General features: G+C 50.9%; 2 protein-coding genes across 5 annotated transcripts in view; one reads left to right on the forward strand and one right to left on the reverse strand.

Moving 5' to 3' along the window:
• PRPF4 (pre-mRNA splicing tri-snRNP complex factor PRPF4) overlaps nucleotides 1–7104 on the forward strand; it is a 16711-nt gene extending 9607 nt beyond the window's left edge. The window contains exons 7-13 of the mRNA XM_070055761.1: nucleotides 364–534; nucleotides 926–1049; nucleotides 2347–2436; nucleotides 5107–5229; nucleotides 5338–5445; nucleotides 5536–5654; nucleotides 6137–7104. Coding sequence (XP_069911862.1) covers nucleotides 453–534; nucleotides 926–1049; nucleotides 2347–2436; nucleotides 5107–5229; nucleotides 5338–5445; nucleotides 5536–5654; nucleotides 6137–6330 — 840 coding nt within the window. The 5' untranslated portion in view covers nucleotides 364–452 and the 3' untranslated portion in view covers nucleotides 6331–7104. The remainder of the gene's footprint in view (nucleotides 1–363; nucleotides 535–925; nucleotides 1050–2346; nucleotides 2437–5106; nucleotides 5230–5337; nucleotides 5446–5535; nucleotides 5655–6136) is intronic.
• Nucleotides 7105–10761: 3657 nt separating this feature from the next.
• On the reverse strand, nucleotides 10762–16950 carry RNF183 (ring finger protein 183). Of its 4 annotated transcripts, none has more exons than XM_008263668.4 (2): nucleotides 16754–16950; nucleotides 10762–11860 (listed from the first exon to the last, which is right to left on the reverse strand). In XM_008263668.4, exon 2 carries the CDS (start codon nucleotides 11832–11834, stop codon nucleotides 11250–11252), a length of 585 nt encoding a protein of 194 aa, XP_008261890.2. In that variant the 5' UTR covers nucleotides 11835–11860; nucleotides 16754–16950; the 3' UTR covers nucleotides 10762–11249. The 4 variants fall into 4 exon arrangements, with proteins under 4 accessions (XP_008261890.2, XP_008261466.3, XP_008262383.2 ...); XM_008263244.4 differs by lacking the exon at nucleotides 16754–16950 and adding an exon at nucleotides 16207–16737; XM_008264161.4 differs by lacking the exon at nucleotides 16754–16950 and adding an exon at nucleotides 15002–16135.
• Nucleotides 16951–17212: the final 262 nt, after the last annotated feature.

Below are 17212 nucleotides of genomic sequence, written 5' to 3' on the forward strand. Positions count from 1 at the left end.
CTAAGATTGGGTGCACGGGAACCGCAGGACTGGAGGCTGAGGCTTGGTTCAGGAGAATGCCGAGGCACTCACCCCTCGCTGCAGCCCTCCCGGCCTGGGTGACCGTCCCTGCAGAGTCAGCGTGGTCATTCCTGCCTCGTCCGCCTCACAGGTCTCTTACAGAGATCACCTGATATAATAGGTGGTTTATTGGAAAATGCCCAGAGTAAGTCTTTTTAAAGAATTGTAGGGGCAAGATACTACTTAGTATTTAAGAAGGTGGTACCATTGTTACTAGATCATTTGTCCCCTCTTCCCTTGCAAACTGATCCTCTAGTTGCCTAAGAGCCAGTGCTAGCCCTTCTGTAGCCCTTCGCATTATAGCCTTTTCTTTCTCTGTTGCGGGTGGGAAGAGACTGTCCATTAGTGATGTTACCAAGATCCTTTTCCTTCCCAGACCAACCCTGGCTGAGATGCTTTCCTTTGTGTTTGATAGGAGTGGGCTTTGCAAGCTCTGGTCCGTTCCTGACTGTAACCTCCTTCACACTCTGCGAGGTAAGAGAGCGTTCCCAGTATGCACTCTGTTTGGCAGAACTGCCGGGTGCTCAGATCCATGACACACAGTGTAATTCTTGCTGCGATTTGAATTGCCTGGTCTTCTCTGACTGTAAGGCTGCAATATGACTTCATACACGTGTAACTTTTTTCTTATATCTACCCATACTCTGACATTTTATAATCTACACCAAAAAACAAAGTTTTTGTGTTTTGCCTTTTTTTTAATGTAACTAAAATATTGATTTAAATTAACATAGTTCTTTTTTTTAATCCTTGAGTAGTCACTTTACTATGTCTCATGTTCCCTGATATGGAATGTATATATGCATATGTATACACACGCACACACTGTGTTATTCAGTATCTCTCATCTCTTACACTCCTGCAGGCCATAACACAAATGTAGGAGCCATCGTCTTCCATCCCAAATCCACCGTGTCCTTAGACCAAAAAGATGTCAACCTGGCCTCTTGCGCTGCTGATGGTTCTGTGAAGCTTTGGAGCCTTGAAAGGTCGGGTTACTCTTTTGCAGTCTACTCTGTCGGCACCAGCCTTTGATTGGTTGGCACTTGGGACCTCTGGGTTAAAAATCTGGCATTTAACATCAGAGCTGCTCTAAGAGTGAAGGCAACTTAGCATGAAAATGGCATGGAAGATTTCTTAGACCTTTTGTCACCAGTGGAGTTGTGCCAGGTTTTTCTTCCCCATTAACTTTGGGCAAAGTGGCCACTGTTTCCTGGCTCCAGTTATTCTGGAAGGATCCAGCCTACCTCCTACAAGATCGATAAACAAAGAGGAGTACCGGATTTGGTTGGTGGAGTAAAGGGAATCCTCTGGGCAGCCTGTTGGTTCTTAGCACAGAGCCCCAGGGGAGAGGAAGGTGAGGCTGTCTCCTCCCAGTGGGGTTTCCTACCTAGGATAGATTTCCCAGCCACAACAAAGCTGTGGAAAATGTGGTTATGACGCCTGCTTCCCCCAGAACTTTTAGGAGTACCCTGTTGGCTGAAAGACATCTGAAATCCGATGCTGCTTTTCCTTTCTTTGGGAACACACAGGAAGGTTTTTATTCCAGAGTTTTTATAGAGCTAATTCGTGTCCTCCAGTCTAGGCCAGATAGGGTCTCGGGTATGAGCATAGTTTTAATTGGCTTTGGTAATACTCAGCAGCATTTATTCCCCTAGGGCTCTGGTTAGTTCTGTGTATGCACACGGACAAAGTTCCCTTCCTAATTGCCCTCCTTAGGGTTCATGTTTGTTTCCTTTCTCCCGTGTTTCAGACCTTTCTGTGGTTGCTGGGTTACAGTTTAACGGCCATCAAAAGGAGCCCAAGCCTCTGTCTCTTTAGGGGTTTCTATTTCCATCTGGATCCTTGGAACAGGCTAAGAATGGAGAAAGAAATACCTGTAACCCAGTCCTGTCGAAGCTACCTGATGTGTACCTACATCTCCACTGAAGCATGTTTTCTTTACAGAATCTGAGCGCTGTTTTGTGCAGAGTGACTGGCTTACTTAGCAGGCTGAAATATTTAATTTTCCTCTAATCCTAAGTGGTACAGCATTATGAATTTATTAACACAGCAAATTGAGGTGGTGCTCAGTTTGTCCTGTGGGCACGTGTCCCAAATGTTTTAAAACTTTGGAGAGTAGCTTAAATTACTCTTAACCTAGAAGTTTTAATACATTGTAAGTGTTGTTACAGTTTAGCCTCTCAAACTGTACAGAAAGGTTGTATGTGCACAACAGCTAGTAAATTCAAAGAATATCATATATTCTGTAAAATTATTTACTTGTCTATGTTTTGCTTTTTCCAGTGATGAACCAGTGGCAGATATTGAAGGCCACACAGTGCGTGTGGCCCGAGTTATGTGGCATCCATCAGGACGCTTCTTGGGCACCACCTGGTAAGCCATCCTCTTACTGTTCTGTCCATCCAGGCCTGTGGCATCCTATTTCCCTTTATGGCTGTCTGCAAGTTAAATTTTTAGAGCAGATATCTTCAAGTAGAATTTTCTTGGGCTGCAGTAAATCAGAATCAGAAGAGAGTGTCTGGGGCCAGTGTTGTTTTTTGTTTTTTGGGTTTTTTTTTTGACAGGCTGAGTGGACAATGAGAGAGAGACAGAGAGAAAAGTCTTCCTTTGCCGTTGGTTCACCCCCCAGTAGCTGCTGAGGCTGGCGCACCGCGCTGATCCAAAGTCAGGAGCCAGATGCTTCTCCTGGTCTCCCATGCAGGTGCAGGGCCCAAGCACTTGGGCCATCCTCCACTGCACTCCCGGGCCACAGCAGAAAGCTGGACTGGAAAGGGAGCAACCAGGACAGAATCCGGCGCCCCGACTGGGACTAGAACCCAGTGTGCTGGCGCCACAGGCGAAGGATTAGCCTATTGAGCTACGGCGGCACTGGCCTGGGGCCAGTGTTGTAGCACAGCACATTAAGCCACCACTCGTAACACTAGCATCCCTTATTGGAGTCTTATCAGGTCTCTGCTAATGCCCCTAAGAAAGCAATGAATGATGGCTCAAGTATTTGAGTCACTGTCACCCACATTGGAGACCCGGATGGAGTTCTAAACTCCTGGCTTTGGCCTGGCCCACCTCCAGCTGTTGCAGATTTGGGGAGTGAACCAACAGACAGAGGATCTCCCTGTCACTTTACCTTTCAAATAAATAAATAAATAAAAAGGTGAGTGTGATATAGTTAGGGCTAAGTGTATTTTAGACTGCAATTAATCTGAAATTTCTTATTTTTTTTTTTTTAAGATTTATTTATTTACTTGAAAGAGTTACACAGAGAGAGAAGGAGAGGCAAAGAGAGAACGAGATCTTCCATCTGCTGGTTCATTCCCCAAATGGCCCCAATGGCCAGAGCTGCGCTGATCCAGAGCCAGGAGCCAGGAGCTTCTTCTGGGTCTCCCACGTGGGTGCAGGGGCCCAAGGACCTGGGCCATCTTCTACTGCTTTCCCAGGCCATAGCAGAGAGCTGGATCGGAGTGAAGCCAGGACTCGAACTGGCACCCATATGGGATGCCGGCATTGCAGGTGTTGGCTTTACCTGCTCCACCACAGAGCCGGCCTCTCCCCCCTACCTTTTTTTATAAAAGATTTATTTATTTATTTGAAAGTCAGAATTATATACAAAGAGGAGGAGAGGCAGAGAGAGAGAGAGAGGTCTTCCATCCACTGGTTCACTCCCCAGTTGGCTGGAGCTGTGCTGATCCAAAGGCAGGAGCTTCTTCCAGGTCTCCCACGCGGGTGCAGATGACCAGGACTTGGGCCATCTTCTACTGCTTTCCCAGGCCATAGCAGAGAGCTGGATCAGAAGTGGTGCCCATACAGGATGCCGGCACTTCAGGCGGCGGCTTTACACGCTACACCACATCACCGGCCCCTGAAATTTCAATGATTACTTTCTAGAAAACTAGGATTTTCAGTGCTGCTTCTTTTTTTGACCTTTTCCAGAGGCGGATCTTTGTTGGTTGGTTTTTGTTTGTTTTTGCCACACATTGTATTGTAATCCCTGCCAATAAGTGAGATTCCCTTTCGGATGCTTTCAGTTCTGTGAGGCCAGAATCATTTGCATTGAGATGTACCTTACATACAGTGGAGTGGATTCTCAGTGTGCAGTTCACTCAGTCTTGACAAATGCAGTAGCAAGAATGTGTCCGTTGCCTGAGAAGGTTCTCTCTTGCCCCTTCCCAATCAACCTGCACTTTGAAAGCAGCCCCGATCTGGTTTCCATCACCTTCAGTTCACTCTGTCCATACCATGTGAACTCATCTGTGGATAGCTTCTTTGACTTGGCATAACGTTTTTAGGATTCACTCTTGTGAGCATCTGTCAGTAGTTCCTTTTTATTGCTAATGGTATTTGATTGTGTGACGGTCCTAAGGTTTATTTATGTTCTGTTGGTGGACACAGGCTTGTTTCCAGGTTTTGGCTAGTCAGGGTGAAGCTGCCATCATTATTATGCACAGCTTTCTGTAGAATGTGTCTGTCTTTCCTTCCTCCTGAGTAAATACCCAGGAGTACATTGCTGGGTCATGGGGTGGATATATACTGAACTTCTTAAAAACTTCCAAGAAGCTTTTGACTGGCTTTTTTTTTTTGACTTCATGTCCTGTGTACAGCCAGTTCCACCACCATTATTGAAGCGGGCTTTGGTGCCCTATTGAAACCTTTGACATCTGTGTTCTCTGTTCTGTTCCATTCATCTCTGCATGTGATACATTGTTTGTAGCTCCAACATCCAGTTTAGAGCCCAATAAATATATAAATGTGTGATGAATGCAGGGAAATAACAATGGAATGGAGGAAGGAAGAAAACCACAGAATCTTTCCTGAGTTATTTTTAAAGAAGTCTGATCTTAAAATAGTCACTGGTTTCCCTGTTAGCCCCAAACAGAAAGCTTAGCAGTTGAGGCGGTGTTTATCCCAGAGAGGAATTTCTTGTTGATATGCTTATATGGCTAGTTTCAACAGAATAACTTAAGCCACAATTGTTGATAGTACTTTGTACTGTTTAGAAGTTGAATAACTCTCTGCTGAAGAATCGCTAGCATTTTGTTTTTGTTGTAGTTACGACCGTTCCTGGCGCTTATGGGACCTGGAGGCCCAAGAGGAGATCCTGCATCAGGAAGGCCACAGCATGGGTGTGTACGACATCGCCTTCCACCAAGATGGCTCTTTGGCCGGCACTGGGTAAGGCCCCTCCCACGTGGCCAGGCAGCTCGGTAGGCCACCCCTTAGGTATTCCTGTTCCCACAGACCACTGCCTTCAGACTGTTCATTTATAAATGGTTTTGTCAGGGGACTGGATGCATTCGGTCGAGTTTGGGACCTGCGCACAGGACGGTGTATCATGTTCCTAGAAGGCCACCTCAAGGAAATCTATGGAATAAACTTCTCCCCCAATGGGTAAAGTAAACTCGCTGCATAGGGGGTGGAGAGGGCTTTGGGCCAGAAGGCGCCCTTGGCTTCCAGCTACAGTACTGCCTTTGTCCACAGCTACCACATCGCAACTGGCAGCGGTGACAACACCTGCAAAGTGTGGGACCTGCGACAGCGGCGCTGCGTCTATACCATCCCTGCCCATCAGAACTTGGTGACTGGGGTCAAGTTTGAGCGTAAGCTGCCTTCTTATTTTAGGCTTAAACAACAGTCAGACGACAGACAGACAAGGATTGAACTTCCGTAGAAGACAGGCTAGGCTTTACCTTGGAGAGCATTTGGCTTCTGTTAAAGAGAAAACTTCCTTCCCTCTGAGGCCTTTAGAACCACGGCAAAGCTTGTCGTCTATTGTTGGAAAGCCGAGGAGGGCCCCATGAATGCTTGGCTTCCTGCTTTCTTCCATGGACAGTCTAAGCGCTGAATCCTTAGTAGAACTCTGAAAGGATTAAGGATTATCTGGCAGGAAAAGAGCCAGAAAGACCTTACTAATGTTACAGTTCCCCTCCGTCTGCCTGTGCTTGTCCCCTTTATCTGAAAGCTTTCTGGATGTAGAAATAGCCTTTTTCTACATAGTGTGTTTTTGCAGATTTTTTTGCCTTTGCTTTCCTGTGCTCTTTTGAATTCTCAGATCCCTCGGCTCTCCCCTCTTCCCCTGCAGCTATCCATGGGAACTTCTTGCTCACCGGTGCCTATGATAACACAGCCAAGATCTGGACCCACCCCGGCTGGTCCCCGCTGAAGACTCTGGCTGGTCACGAAGGCAAAGTGATGGGCCTAGACATTTCTTCTGACGGGCAGCTCATAGCCACTTGCTCCTATGACAGAACCTTCAAGCTCTGGATGGCTGAGTAGACAAGGCGATGGACAAAGGACTCTGAGTTCAAGCTCTCCTAAGGAGCCATTTCCCTCAAAAGAAAAGAATTGATGTATTTTGTTCTATCATGTTTCCCACCAATTACCATGCATAGGCCCTCAATAGAATTGGATTCCCATGCCAGCCCCCGCTGTGGGCAGGCAGCTGAACCCCTTTCATGGTTGCCACAAAGCACAAACTGTGTAGACCTTATTAAGCTTTGGTCCGATTGCCCTGTCACCTCCTTCACAGCACTCAGCATTGTGACTGACTCTCCCCATTTTAAATTCATGAAACTTGGCTTTCTGTAACAGGGTACGTGCTTCAGGACCACATGTGACCCAGAGAGCAAGGCGGCTGGACTATGGAAGCTCCCCCATGCGTTGGTTAGCCCATGCCTGGCAGCCAGCACCTCTCCTCTCTGGGAGACAGGAGACAGGGCCGCCGGCGCCGCTGTGCAGTAAAGAACCCCATTGGGCTCTGGGAGCTCCAGCTGCATCAGAACTGAACGTGTGCCTTGTCAGGAACTCTCTTCCACTTTGCTCTGAAGTTCAGCAAGGCCGTTGTGTCAGGAGTCAAAGAAATTTCTAGAAAGCAAAGTGGGGTCTTTTGTACAGTCTTCTTTCTGTTGGTTATTTAAAGGATGTGCTTCATGTTTTTGATAGAATTTTCTGTCAAAGTAACCAAAAAAATCCCTAATGTCTAGTCCTAAGCATAAACTTCTTTTTCTTTATTACACACTGGCTAAGAGTAAAACCCTATTCTGAAAACTATCCTTTTAAGATTTATTTTCTACAGTTAAATATTTTCTGAATCCCAGTCACTGGTCCATAGAGGTCTTTTTTTTAGCTTGGAGTGTAGCAGATGATCTCACCTATGAATTACTCCAGATTCTGTCTCCTCCGGAAGCCCTCTGTGGACAATGTTTTAAATAAAATGGAGGGCTGTTTGCATGTGGGCCAGGCTCCCAGTGAGGTGTGTCTGACGGTCAGTCATCAGTCATTTAGCAGTACCCTCACCTCTTCCCACCACGAAGACACAGCCTCTGAACTTCAAAATCACATAGTAAGTTCACACAGAAGTAAGGATTGGTGGAAACAAGTATCGTGTGTAGAGGAAAAGTAAGGATTTACATGGTGACTTGCCCTTGGATGTTTAAAACACCATCCCCCCTCCTTTTTTGAGTTGAGAGACAGAGCTTCTTCCGTTGGTTCATTCCCCACATGCCTGCAACTGCCAGCCCTGGTCTAGGCCAAAATCAGGAGCCTGGAACTCAATGCAGGTTTCCCACGGCGGTAGCAGGAACTCAAGCACTCAACCCGGCACCTGCTGCCTCCCAAGTGGTACATTAGCAGGAAACAGGACTGGAGCTAGCAACTCATGGGGAATGTGAGTGTCCTATGCGGCAATTTAACCAGTGTGCCTACCACCCGCCCCAGATCCTTTTATTCACTGTTCCAGAGGGGCTGGCTTTATTGGAGTCTGTTTAATTGATGATCAAACATACTGTTCTCACGTATAACCGAAGGGTTGCATTTCCTGTGTGGCTCAGCTTCTGAGGCCTAGGTCTCCCTTTGTTGGGTATGTTATGGCATTTACTAAGCTCTCTTTCCTTCATAGGGAATTCATTCTTTTCAGAAATTATTTTTCATTACTATCTCTGTCGTATTAATTCCCTTAGGCATGTTTTCTTGTTTGTTTTGGGATGCTGTTCCAAGAGGTAGCAGTTGAGTGGAAACGTTTCGTCCCCGCCTTTGGCAGAACAGATACCTCCTGGCCACAGAAAGTAGATGTCATTGTAAGTGGGTAGCTGAGAAGCAGTGGCGCCTCACGATCAAGGTGAGCTGCACGTCCTAGCCCTAGCGGTCAGTGCCGTCAGTGCCCGTCCATGTCGTGCTGTCAGTTAACGAAGCACCTACTTACACTGCTCCAGGCACATTGACACATCGTGTTGACCCTTCACACTTTCATGAGTTTATTGCCTTTTTACAGGCAAAACAGGCTCAAAAAGTTAACTAACTTGCTCAGAGTTACTCAGTAAATGGTGCACCCTAATTTGAACCCCAGTCAGTCTGACCATTTGTGACCCATGAAAATATTTCACAGGTCTGTCGAGTTCGTTGACCACGCAGGCAAAAAGACAAGCGCAGCCAGCGTGACCTGCCCTGCGTAAGCCAGCCTGTCCGTACTCCATCTCAGGCACTGCCCCTTTGGCAGGTCATCTTGGCTTCATGCCAAGTGGAGCAGATGAGCTCCTCCTGCTTCGTGACCTTACGAGGAACCAGTTGTGTTTGTCCAGTGGGATAACTGCATTTTAGGATAGGTGACATCTCATGGAACATCGCATGCATCTTAGTGTCCCTGACCTCAGAGCCTTAAGCGTCAGGAGCATGACCCCTGTTGACTGAGTACTAACGATGCTTTAACGAGTGCCCCCTGAGGAAGGCACTATCCCAAGCTTAGCGCATCTGAGAGTGACAACAGCTGTTAGGGTGAAGTGTGTCCTCCCCTATCCAAAGGCTGTCAGACCTGAGTCTTTCCTTACTTGCGTGGTGAATTAACCACTCCACAAACAGGAATTCTGTTTTGACTGAAACAACACCTAGTGGATGACCTTGAGAAAGCAAGGGCCAGGTCACAGAGCTTCTGTTCATCTATGCAGTGGGGATGAGGCGCACGTAACTGGAAGCAGGGGCACTTGTGCAGAGGGGAGTGCGCTCTCCTGGGGCTCCCCCAGCTCTCGTCTGTCCCTCTGCTCAGAGAACGTGATGGGATCCTGGCCTGGCTGCCCTGCCGCAAGGTTAAGGAGCAAAGAGGTGTAAAGGAATGAAGTCAGTGGGGGGAGGCTGAGTCCCAGCTTCACTGTAATTATCTTGGATGCCGCAAACGGAGAGGTAGGCACCGGTCCCCTGGTGGGTGATGTGGGCAACTTTCCGGTTTTGCAATCGGAAATTTTCTGTATGTTGGAGTTTAAAACCACTTGGTTTTACTCAATACAAAATTCATGCCTTAGCTATTTTAGAATATGATATTAAGACCCTTAAAGGAGTTTATGGAAGCTAGTCTCATTAAACTCCTATTTACAGCAAATAAGACAAACTAGTTCTGGCCTCTGAAAGCTTATTCTACAAATTAAAAAGGTTATCTTTAAATAATTGTGATTTTTTTTTAATGTTTATTTATTTGAAAGGCAGTTAGCAAGAAGCAGAGGCAGAGAGAGAAAGTCTTCCATCTGCTGGTTCACTCCCCAAATGGCCACAATGGCCAAAGCTGAGCTGATCTGAAGCCAGAAACCAGGAGCTTCCTCCAGGTCTCCCATATGGGTGCAGGTGCCCAAGGCCTTGGGCCATCTTCTACTGCTTTCCCAGGCCATAGCAGAGAGCTGGATCAGAAGTGGAACAACCGAGACTTGAACTGGTGCCCATGTGGGATGCAGGTGCTGTAAGCCAAGGCTTTAACCCGCTAAGCCACAGCACTGCCCCCATGTGATGGTGTTTTAACCACTTTGAGATTGTTTCAGAGCCCTGAGCCACCAGGCAAGGTTAAAACTAGGGAAACGGGGGCGGGTGTCGTGGAGAAGCAGCTGAAGCTGCCACGTGGCATTCCTGCACCCCATAGCAGAGCGCAGGTTCAGGTCCCAGCCACTCCACTGCTGATCTAGCGTTCCTGCTCTTGCGCCCAGGAAGCAGCAGGTGGTGGCCCAAGTTCTGGATTCCAGGTCTCTGTGTGGGAGACCTGAGTGGAGTTTCTGGCTCCTGGTTTGGCCTGGCCCCAGCTCTTGCAGGCATTTGGGAAATGAACTAGTGGATAGAAGATTTTCTCTCTCTCTCTCCCTCCCTCCCTGCCTCCCTCCCTCTCCCTCCTTCCCTCTCTGTCACTCTGCCTTTCAAATAAATATTTAGAAAAATAAAACCAGGGAAGCAGAAATCCAAGTGTTCAATACCAAGGCAACAACTTGCCAAGCCTCTGAGCATTCAGGTTCTATCTCGTTCCCTTGGTCCCTGGATTCGATGTGGTCCCGCACCTACTACTGCAGCCTGCGATAGAAGCCAATGCTTTGCCTCTGCCCAGGGTTTCGCTCTCATGTCGTGAAGAGCTTGTGGGAGTGGAGCCAGAGCTCTCCTAGTGCCTTCCTATTAGGGCCTCTGCACCCACCCAGAGGGATAAAGACCTCCCTCCACCCCACCCCCCACCCCGCAAGCCCAGATTTCTCTTAGCCCTTGGCTCCTGATTCTTTGACCTTTAGACTTTTTTACTCCTGTGGCTCTGAACTCCGCTGACACAGGGTCACCCTGCATTCTGAATGCCCATGGGACTGCTGGGAAGGACGCTCCCAGCCTCATACTCATAGTCTCCTCCTCTGTCCCCTCAGTTCCGGCTCTAGCCCCAGCCCAGTCAACGGTCGTAGAATGGATATGGGAGTCAACGGATGAATGCAGACCATTTTTACTGGGGCTGGGGGAAAGACAGCCAAAGAAAGTGCTGGAAAGAGGAGACAGGCACATTTGCCCACAGAACGGAAGCTCACTTTCCAAATGTTTTAGCAACACACAGCAAAAAAGAACGAAGTAAAAACAACACATGAACTGAGTTTAAAGCAGCTCCTGTGGGAAATGTAACTTGTGGGGCTGGTCTGGAACCCGGGTACCATTGCCCAGTCCTTTGGCACAACTTGCTGGGTTGCTGTGTAGTCAGACGGCTTCTCTGCCCTTGTGACCCCCGAGGTCACACCTGCAGGTCTCACCACGTCTCCTAACCCTTCCGCCTCTCCCCTGACATCATAGGAGGGCCCGCCAGGAGCGACGACCCAGGGTAAGGGCTCCCCGGGCTGTAAAACGACCTATGCTTCTGAGGATGACAGCAAATGAGCTCTGTCCAGCCGCAACCCAGAAACGCTTCCTGCCTGGGAGCAGAGGGCTCAGCCCACCCCCCAAAGAAACTGCCTGGTCCAGAAGATGGAGAAGATGAGCAGCAGGGTGACGCTGAGGATGACCGCCATCAGGTAGGCAAAGATGCGGAACTGAGGGTTGCGGAAACACCTGCGCAGGGAGTCGCGGCGGGGACGGGGGATGGGCACGGACGCCGTGGCAGGGGCCACATCCTGGGAGGCCACGTCCTGAGTCTGGGTCCCAGGCTCAGGGCCCAGGTCCAGTGTGTAAACCCGAGGCTGGCGCAGGAAGTAGCGGCTCTTGGGCTGGTCCCTGAGACAGAGCTGCCGGCCGTCCAGCATGACGTGGTGGGGCTCCAGGCGGAGCAAGGTCAGCAGGGCCGTGTCCGTGGGCAAGTCCGTGACAGGCTGCCCCGAGGCCAGCACGGTGGGCTGGCGACAGAGCGGGCACAGCAGGCGGCGCCGGGCCCGAGTCACCAGGCTGAGGTGGGCCAGGCATTCCACGCAGAAGGAGTGGCAGCAGTCCAGCACCTTGGGGGTGTGGAACGTGTTGTTGAAGGGGTTCCAGCAGACAGGGCACTCGGCCTCCAGCGGCCGGCCCTGCTGCTCCGCCATGCCCAGGCGACTGCCCCGCAGGTGTCCTGGCAGAGAGGAAAAAGGGGCAAAGGAACACCGGTAAGCGCGCTCCCTGCGCTCTGACTGAGGCTAGGAACCCTGTGGATGTTCAAAGATATTACCCACAGGCGACAGATGAGAAGGCAGCTTCAAAGCGTTTTGTTCCAGATCACCCCGTTCCTAAGCCATTGAGTGAGTCTCCCCAGCATCCGGGGCAGGGCTGAGCCACCCGCACCAGCAGCACCGGAAGCAGCTGGCCTGAGAGGAGACGGATGTCCCCCGGACTTCAGAGATGCAGAGAGATGGCCCTGGAGCTCCCTGTGTCTGCCCTTGGCCGCTCTGAATCCAGGGAGAAGGGGAGTGAGGCACAGTCAGCTCCTTCCTGGCCGCCTTAAATCCCTCACCAGTGCAGCCATGGGCTACATGAATCTTCTGGTCCCCTCGGTGGGACCAGTGCAGGCCCTCTCTCTCAGCCCCTAGGGCCAGAGGGGCAACCCTTCGGAGCTGGCTCCCGGGGCCCCTGCCTGCCAAGGGGACCCATTGTCCGATGTTTCTCCTTGACCTAGAAGCCTTGAAGAGATTCCCTGCCCGGGTCCCCAGATCAGCCCCAGTGCGTCTCCCCTGGACTCAGCCACACACCCCCACCCCCTCCATCCCTTTGTCCTGAGAAACCTTCTGGGCACCCACCTGGGCTTCCGTGGGCTCCAGTGGTCGGGCAGACTACACTGAAGGTCTGGGGCTCTTGCCTCTCCCTCTCCTGAACCTGAACCTGCAATGCTTTGGGAAACTGCTTTCTTTCTCGTCACCAACCCCGAGGCTGTCTCCATGGCAGCACCCGCACAGCACCTGGGGCTGCCAGGTGGCCCCGGCTGCAGCCTCTAGAGCACACCTACCTGGAGCCAAGGCCAGGGAGCGGCCTGGGTGGTGGGGTGGGGATGTGGGGGACCTGAGTCCCTCCCAGGGCGTGGCAACCCACGGGACCTGGAAGCCGAGCTATCTGTATGTTCCAGGGGCTGTCCCTTCAGACGGGAAATCCCTGGCCTGAGAGGTAGGCGTAGTGACTTCCTCCTCTCAAGGCAGGAGGGTGAGTCTTCTGGGCTTCCTCTCTCCTGGGCCCTCATCACTTTTCTAGGATAGCCAGAGCCGCCTCCTCCTTGCACAAAGGGGCTGCCTGCTCTGCACTTCGATTGCTGTGAAATGTTCTCCAACACCTAAACGCTCTGAATATCTGATCCGGGCCCCTTCTGCGGAGAGGTCCAGTCCAAGACTTGGCCATCTCCCCAAACTTGTAGACTCAGAGGAGGAAGCTGGAGAGGAGCGCTGCATCCCTGCTTCCCCATTGCACCCAGAAACATGTGACCTTTATCTGATTCTCTTATCGGTCATTTGAAAAGTTTAAAGAGTTGAGCTTCTGGGGTGGGAGGGGGGTATATTCAACTAGGGCCACTTATTCCTCCTAAATATTCACTTTGCAGATGGGCCAGGAGAGGTGACTCACCCAGAGTCACCCAACTGGTCAAGGTCAACACTGGGCCCTGTGCCTTTGAACGCCTACTCCACCTCCACGCCGCCGTCATGAAGTCAGTGCACCTGCTGGATGCACGTGTTTGGAGCTAGACAGTGCTGTATTTGACCAGGAGGAATCCAGGCGCTGTGCCCCCGGGGAGTGGGCGGTGGCTGGCCCCTGGGCCCTAAAGAAAAACCTACTTACAGTCTCTCTTCCCTGGGGCTGTTCCTCTAGGCCTGACACTGCTCTGAACAGGGAAAAGGAGACAAGACAGGCGGAGGGAGAGGACACAGCCCTCACCAAAGCTAGCTTGGTTCACCCAGGATCCACGCCTTATTCTGCGTACCAGGCGTCCAGGCAGCAGTCACTGGGGGCTTACTGTGTGCTAGGCATTGAGTAAACCAGGAAAAAAATTTGACGTCATCCATGACCTCACAGCCCTTCAGGGTCAGGTGAAGCAAGGAGATATTTAATGAGGAATGGGCGGGGCCGGCACTGTGGAGCAGTGGGTTAAAGCCCTGGCCTGAAGCACCGGCATCCTATATGGGCACTGGTTCTAGTCCCAGCTGCTCCTCTTCCAATTTGGCTCTCTGCTATGGCCTGGGAAAGCAGTAGAAGGCGGCCCAAGTCCTTGGACCCCTGCACCCACATGGGAGACCCGGAGGAGACTCCTGGCTTCTGGCTTTGGATCGGCACAGCTCTGGCCATAGCAGTCGTCTGAGGAGTGAACCAGTGGATGGAAGACCTCTCTCTCTATATATATTTCTCTGTAACTCTGCCTTTCAAATAAATAAAATAAATCTTAAACAATAAGTAAGTACTAAGTTATGCACGCTGTAAAGGCCCACAGGGAAAACAGGCTTGAGGGGCTGCCTGCTTATGAGGAGACCACCAGGGACGATTTCTCCCAAGGGTGCCCTGAAAGCTGAGACTGAAGGATGCAAGGAACCCAGGGGTGCAGAGAGGGGAGGGAGAGCATCTCGGGTCCAGGGAACAGCATCTGACAAAGGGCAGAGGTGAGGAAGCGGAAGGCAGCCGGGGTGCCCCAGGCATGGAGAGCGGGACTGGGCTGGGCACGTGGCTCGGGATTAAGGCGGAGAGGTAGGAGGCAGGACCTGTGCGTGCAGGGACTTCTCTCTGGATTTTATCTGGGGAGTGGGCGGGTGACCTGCTCCTGTTTCCATTACTAAAACAGCAGAGCAGAGGACAGACTGAAAAGGGACGAGAGTGGACATGGATGAGCAGCGAAGGGCCCTAGCAGTGTGGTCCAGGGCTGTGAGGTCATGGATGATGTCTGTAGGTCGGGAGTTGGTGGCGAAGATAGAAGAGGATGGTGCAAAAGAGATCCCTGGAGACAGAATCAAAACCACTTTCTAAGAAGCAGTGGGCTTCTTGGGAATCAGGTTGTCCAAGTTCATGATCCCAGACGCACTGCTTATTAGGGCTATCTATGACTGATTCCAGTCACATCACTTAACCTCTATGGGCCTTCGTTTCCTCTTGCAAAAAGGAAGGTAAAAGTAATAAAGCTTTTAGATAGAGCCCGAGCAGGGAGGGTAAAGCCTTTAGCTAGAGCCTGGCACCCAGGAAAGTCTTAAATATGAGGCGGCCAGCATTACTGCTGCAAATGGACTTGAGAGAGAGGTAGGGTCACGGTTACCTTCAAAGCCATGGAAACATTTTCTGCACGGAGCTTGAAGGAGCACTTGGATTGCAGAGTGTGTGTCAGAAGCTGCCTGCTAATATTTCTCAAAAGTCTTAGCATGGGGCTGGCATTGTGGCGTAGCAGGTGAAGCTGCCGCCTGCCGTGCCAGCATCCCATATGGGTGCCGGTTTGAGTCCCGGCTGCTCCATTTCCAATCCAGCTCTCTGCTGTGGCCTGAGAAAGCAGCAGAAGATGGCCCAAATCCTTGGGCCCCTGCACCTGCGTGGGAGACCCAGAAGAAACTCCTGGCTCCTGGTTTCAAATCAGCGCAGTTCTGGCCATTGTGGCCATCTGCAGAATGAACCAGTGGATGGAAGACCTCTCTCTCTCTCTCTCTCTCTCTCTCTTTCTCTCTGCCTCTGCCTCTCTGTAACTCCACCTTTCAAACAAATAAGTAAATCTTTAAAAAAAAAAAAAAAAAGCCTTAGCATGTACGTAACCCTGACGCAGCAGTCCCCTCACTGGGGATCTAGCCATGGAAATAATCAAAGATGTGATTACGAAGAAGCCCAAGGAGGCCCTGGCCCAGTGAAGCACAGAGAACAACCTCGTTAGCCAATAATCGGGCATTAACAAGGGGGTTCTGCTCCATCCTCAAGAAGAGACGTTCTGCAGCCTTCGGAATGATGTGATAAAACACCTATTAACATAGAAATCTGCCTCTAATATAATGTCATTAAGTGAAAAAGAACCAGTAATAAAACCAAATTACAACACAATCCAATTTTCAAAAACATGTACCCAATAGAAAAAAGATCTGGAAAGATAAACAACCAGATGTTCACAGTGGTTACCTCTGGGGGCAAGATTATAGGTTTGGACTTCTCTGCACCCCCGTTTCCCCCCACCCAGTTCTCTTCTCTGGAATTTCTGACTTTACTGCTGCAAGCTTGTCTTGCTACCCTTACACGTCTCTCCTCCCACTGCGGATCAGAACCACGTTCTCGAAGCCGCATGGCCAAAGCTGCAGAGTTCGGTTCAGTTTCAGGGCAGGGATGATCACGAGCGCCCGCAGGCACTCCCCGTGTTTGCAGCTGGTTGGAGTCCTGTCTCTCCAGGAGAGACTCTGGCTGTGTATGGACCCCACCCTCCCACCCACACCTTCAAGCCAGGACATCTCAGCTGCAGAGAATTCCGGGCACCACCCCCAAAGCCCTCACCTCGGGTTATGAGCGAGTCATCACCAGACAGTAGCTGCAGCCTCAGCCCAGGGCTTTCCACCCCGAGCTGGTAGAGAGGGAGAACTGGCATATTTCTAGAACCTTCCTGTCCTCGCCAGGACCTAAGTGTGGCAGCATATCCAGAGAGGATAATGTTGCCTTTTACCACCTTTCCTCTTTACGTAGGCTGTTTGATCCTCTCACACGCCTCTGTGCCAGAGGCAGAACCGGGGAGTGGAAAGCCTTCAGGCGTTGAAACTTCCATGCTGGTCTTGCACAAACAGCTGGGCCCCTCTCTTAGCTTCCTTTTCCTCCTCCAAAGAGACTGTGAGGAAGGAGTCGTCTATGCGTCCAGCAGAACGCAGCGAGTGCTTGGTACCCAGCAGGATTATTTTGGTGCCCATTTGTTCCCAGATGGGGAGGCCACGATGGGGGAAGTGGCTTACTCCAGGCTTCACAGCTCAAAGATGCCTGCTGGGGCCCGCCTCCCGGAGCTCACCCTCTGGGGCCCAGAACCGGTCCCTCCGTGACCCCCTCGGCTCCTTACCTGCTCCCTCCAGTCGCCTCCTTCTCCCCTTAGCCAGTGCAGCAAGGGCTTGGGCTCTGGTTTCCTGGCAGCTGGGGGCGGATCTGATTTGCAGCTCTTGGCCAGCTGTCTCTGTTTCAGGTTCACCTCGTCTTCCTTTGGACGACTTTGGACTGTCTGCCACACCCCGCGAGCTACGGGCTCCTGTCTTCCCCCAGTGAGTCACTCTTGGTTCTCCGCGGGGGTCTGAGTGCACTCACCCTTACAGACCTCCATCCCGTTCCGCTGGGTCGGCCTGCTGCCATCACTTCCGCTCCCCGGGCTGACCTGCCATCACTGGAAGGCCAGCATCTCTAAGGCCTCTTTTGCCCACAGTCCAGACGGAGCCTTCCAACTCAGAGTCCCTACAGCCCGAACACAGAGTTCTTGGGAAATACGGAGAAAAGGCAAACAGTCCATCAGAAGTTCATGTGTATGGGG

This window comes from Oryctolagus cuniculus, chromosome 1 (genome assembly GCF_964237555.1).
Source record: "Oryctolagus cuniculus chromosome 1, mOryCun1.1, whole genome shotgun sequence".
NCBI classification, from domain to species: domain Eukaryota; kingdom Metazoa; phylum Chordata; class Mammalia; order Lagomorpha; family Leporidae; genus Oryctolagus; species Oryctolagus cuniculus.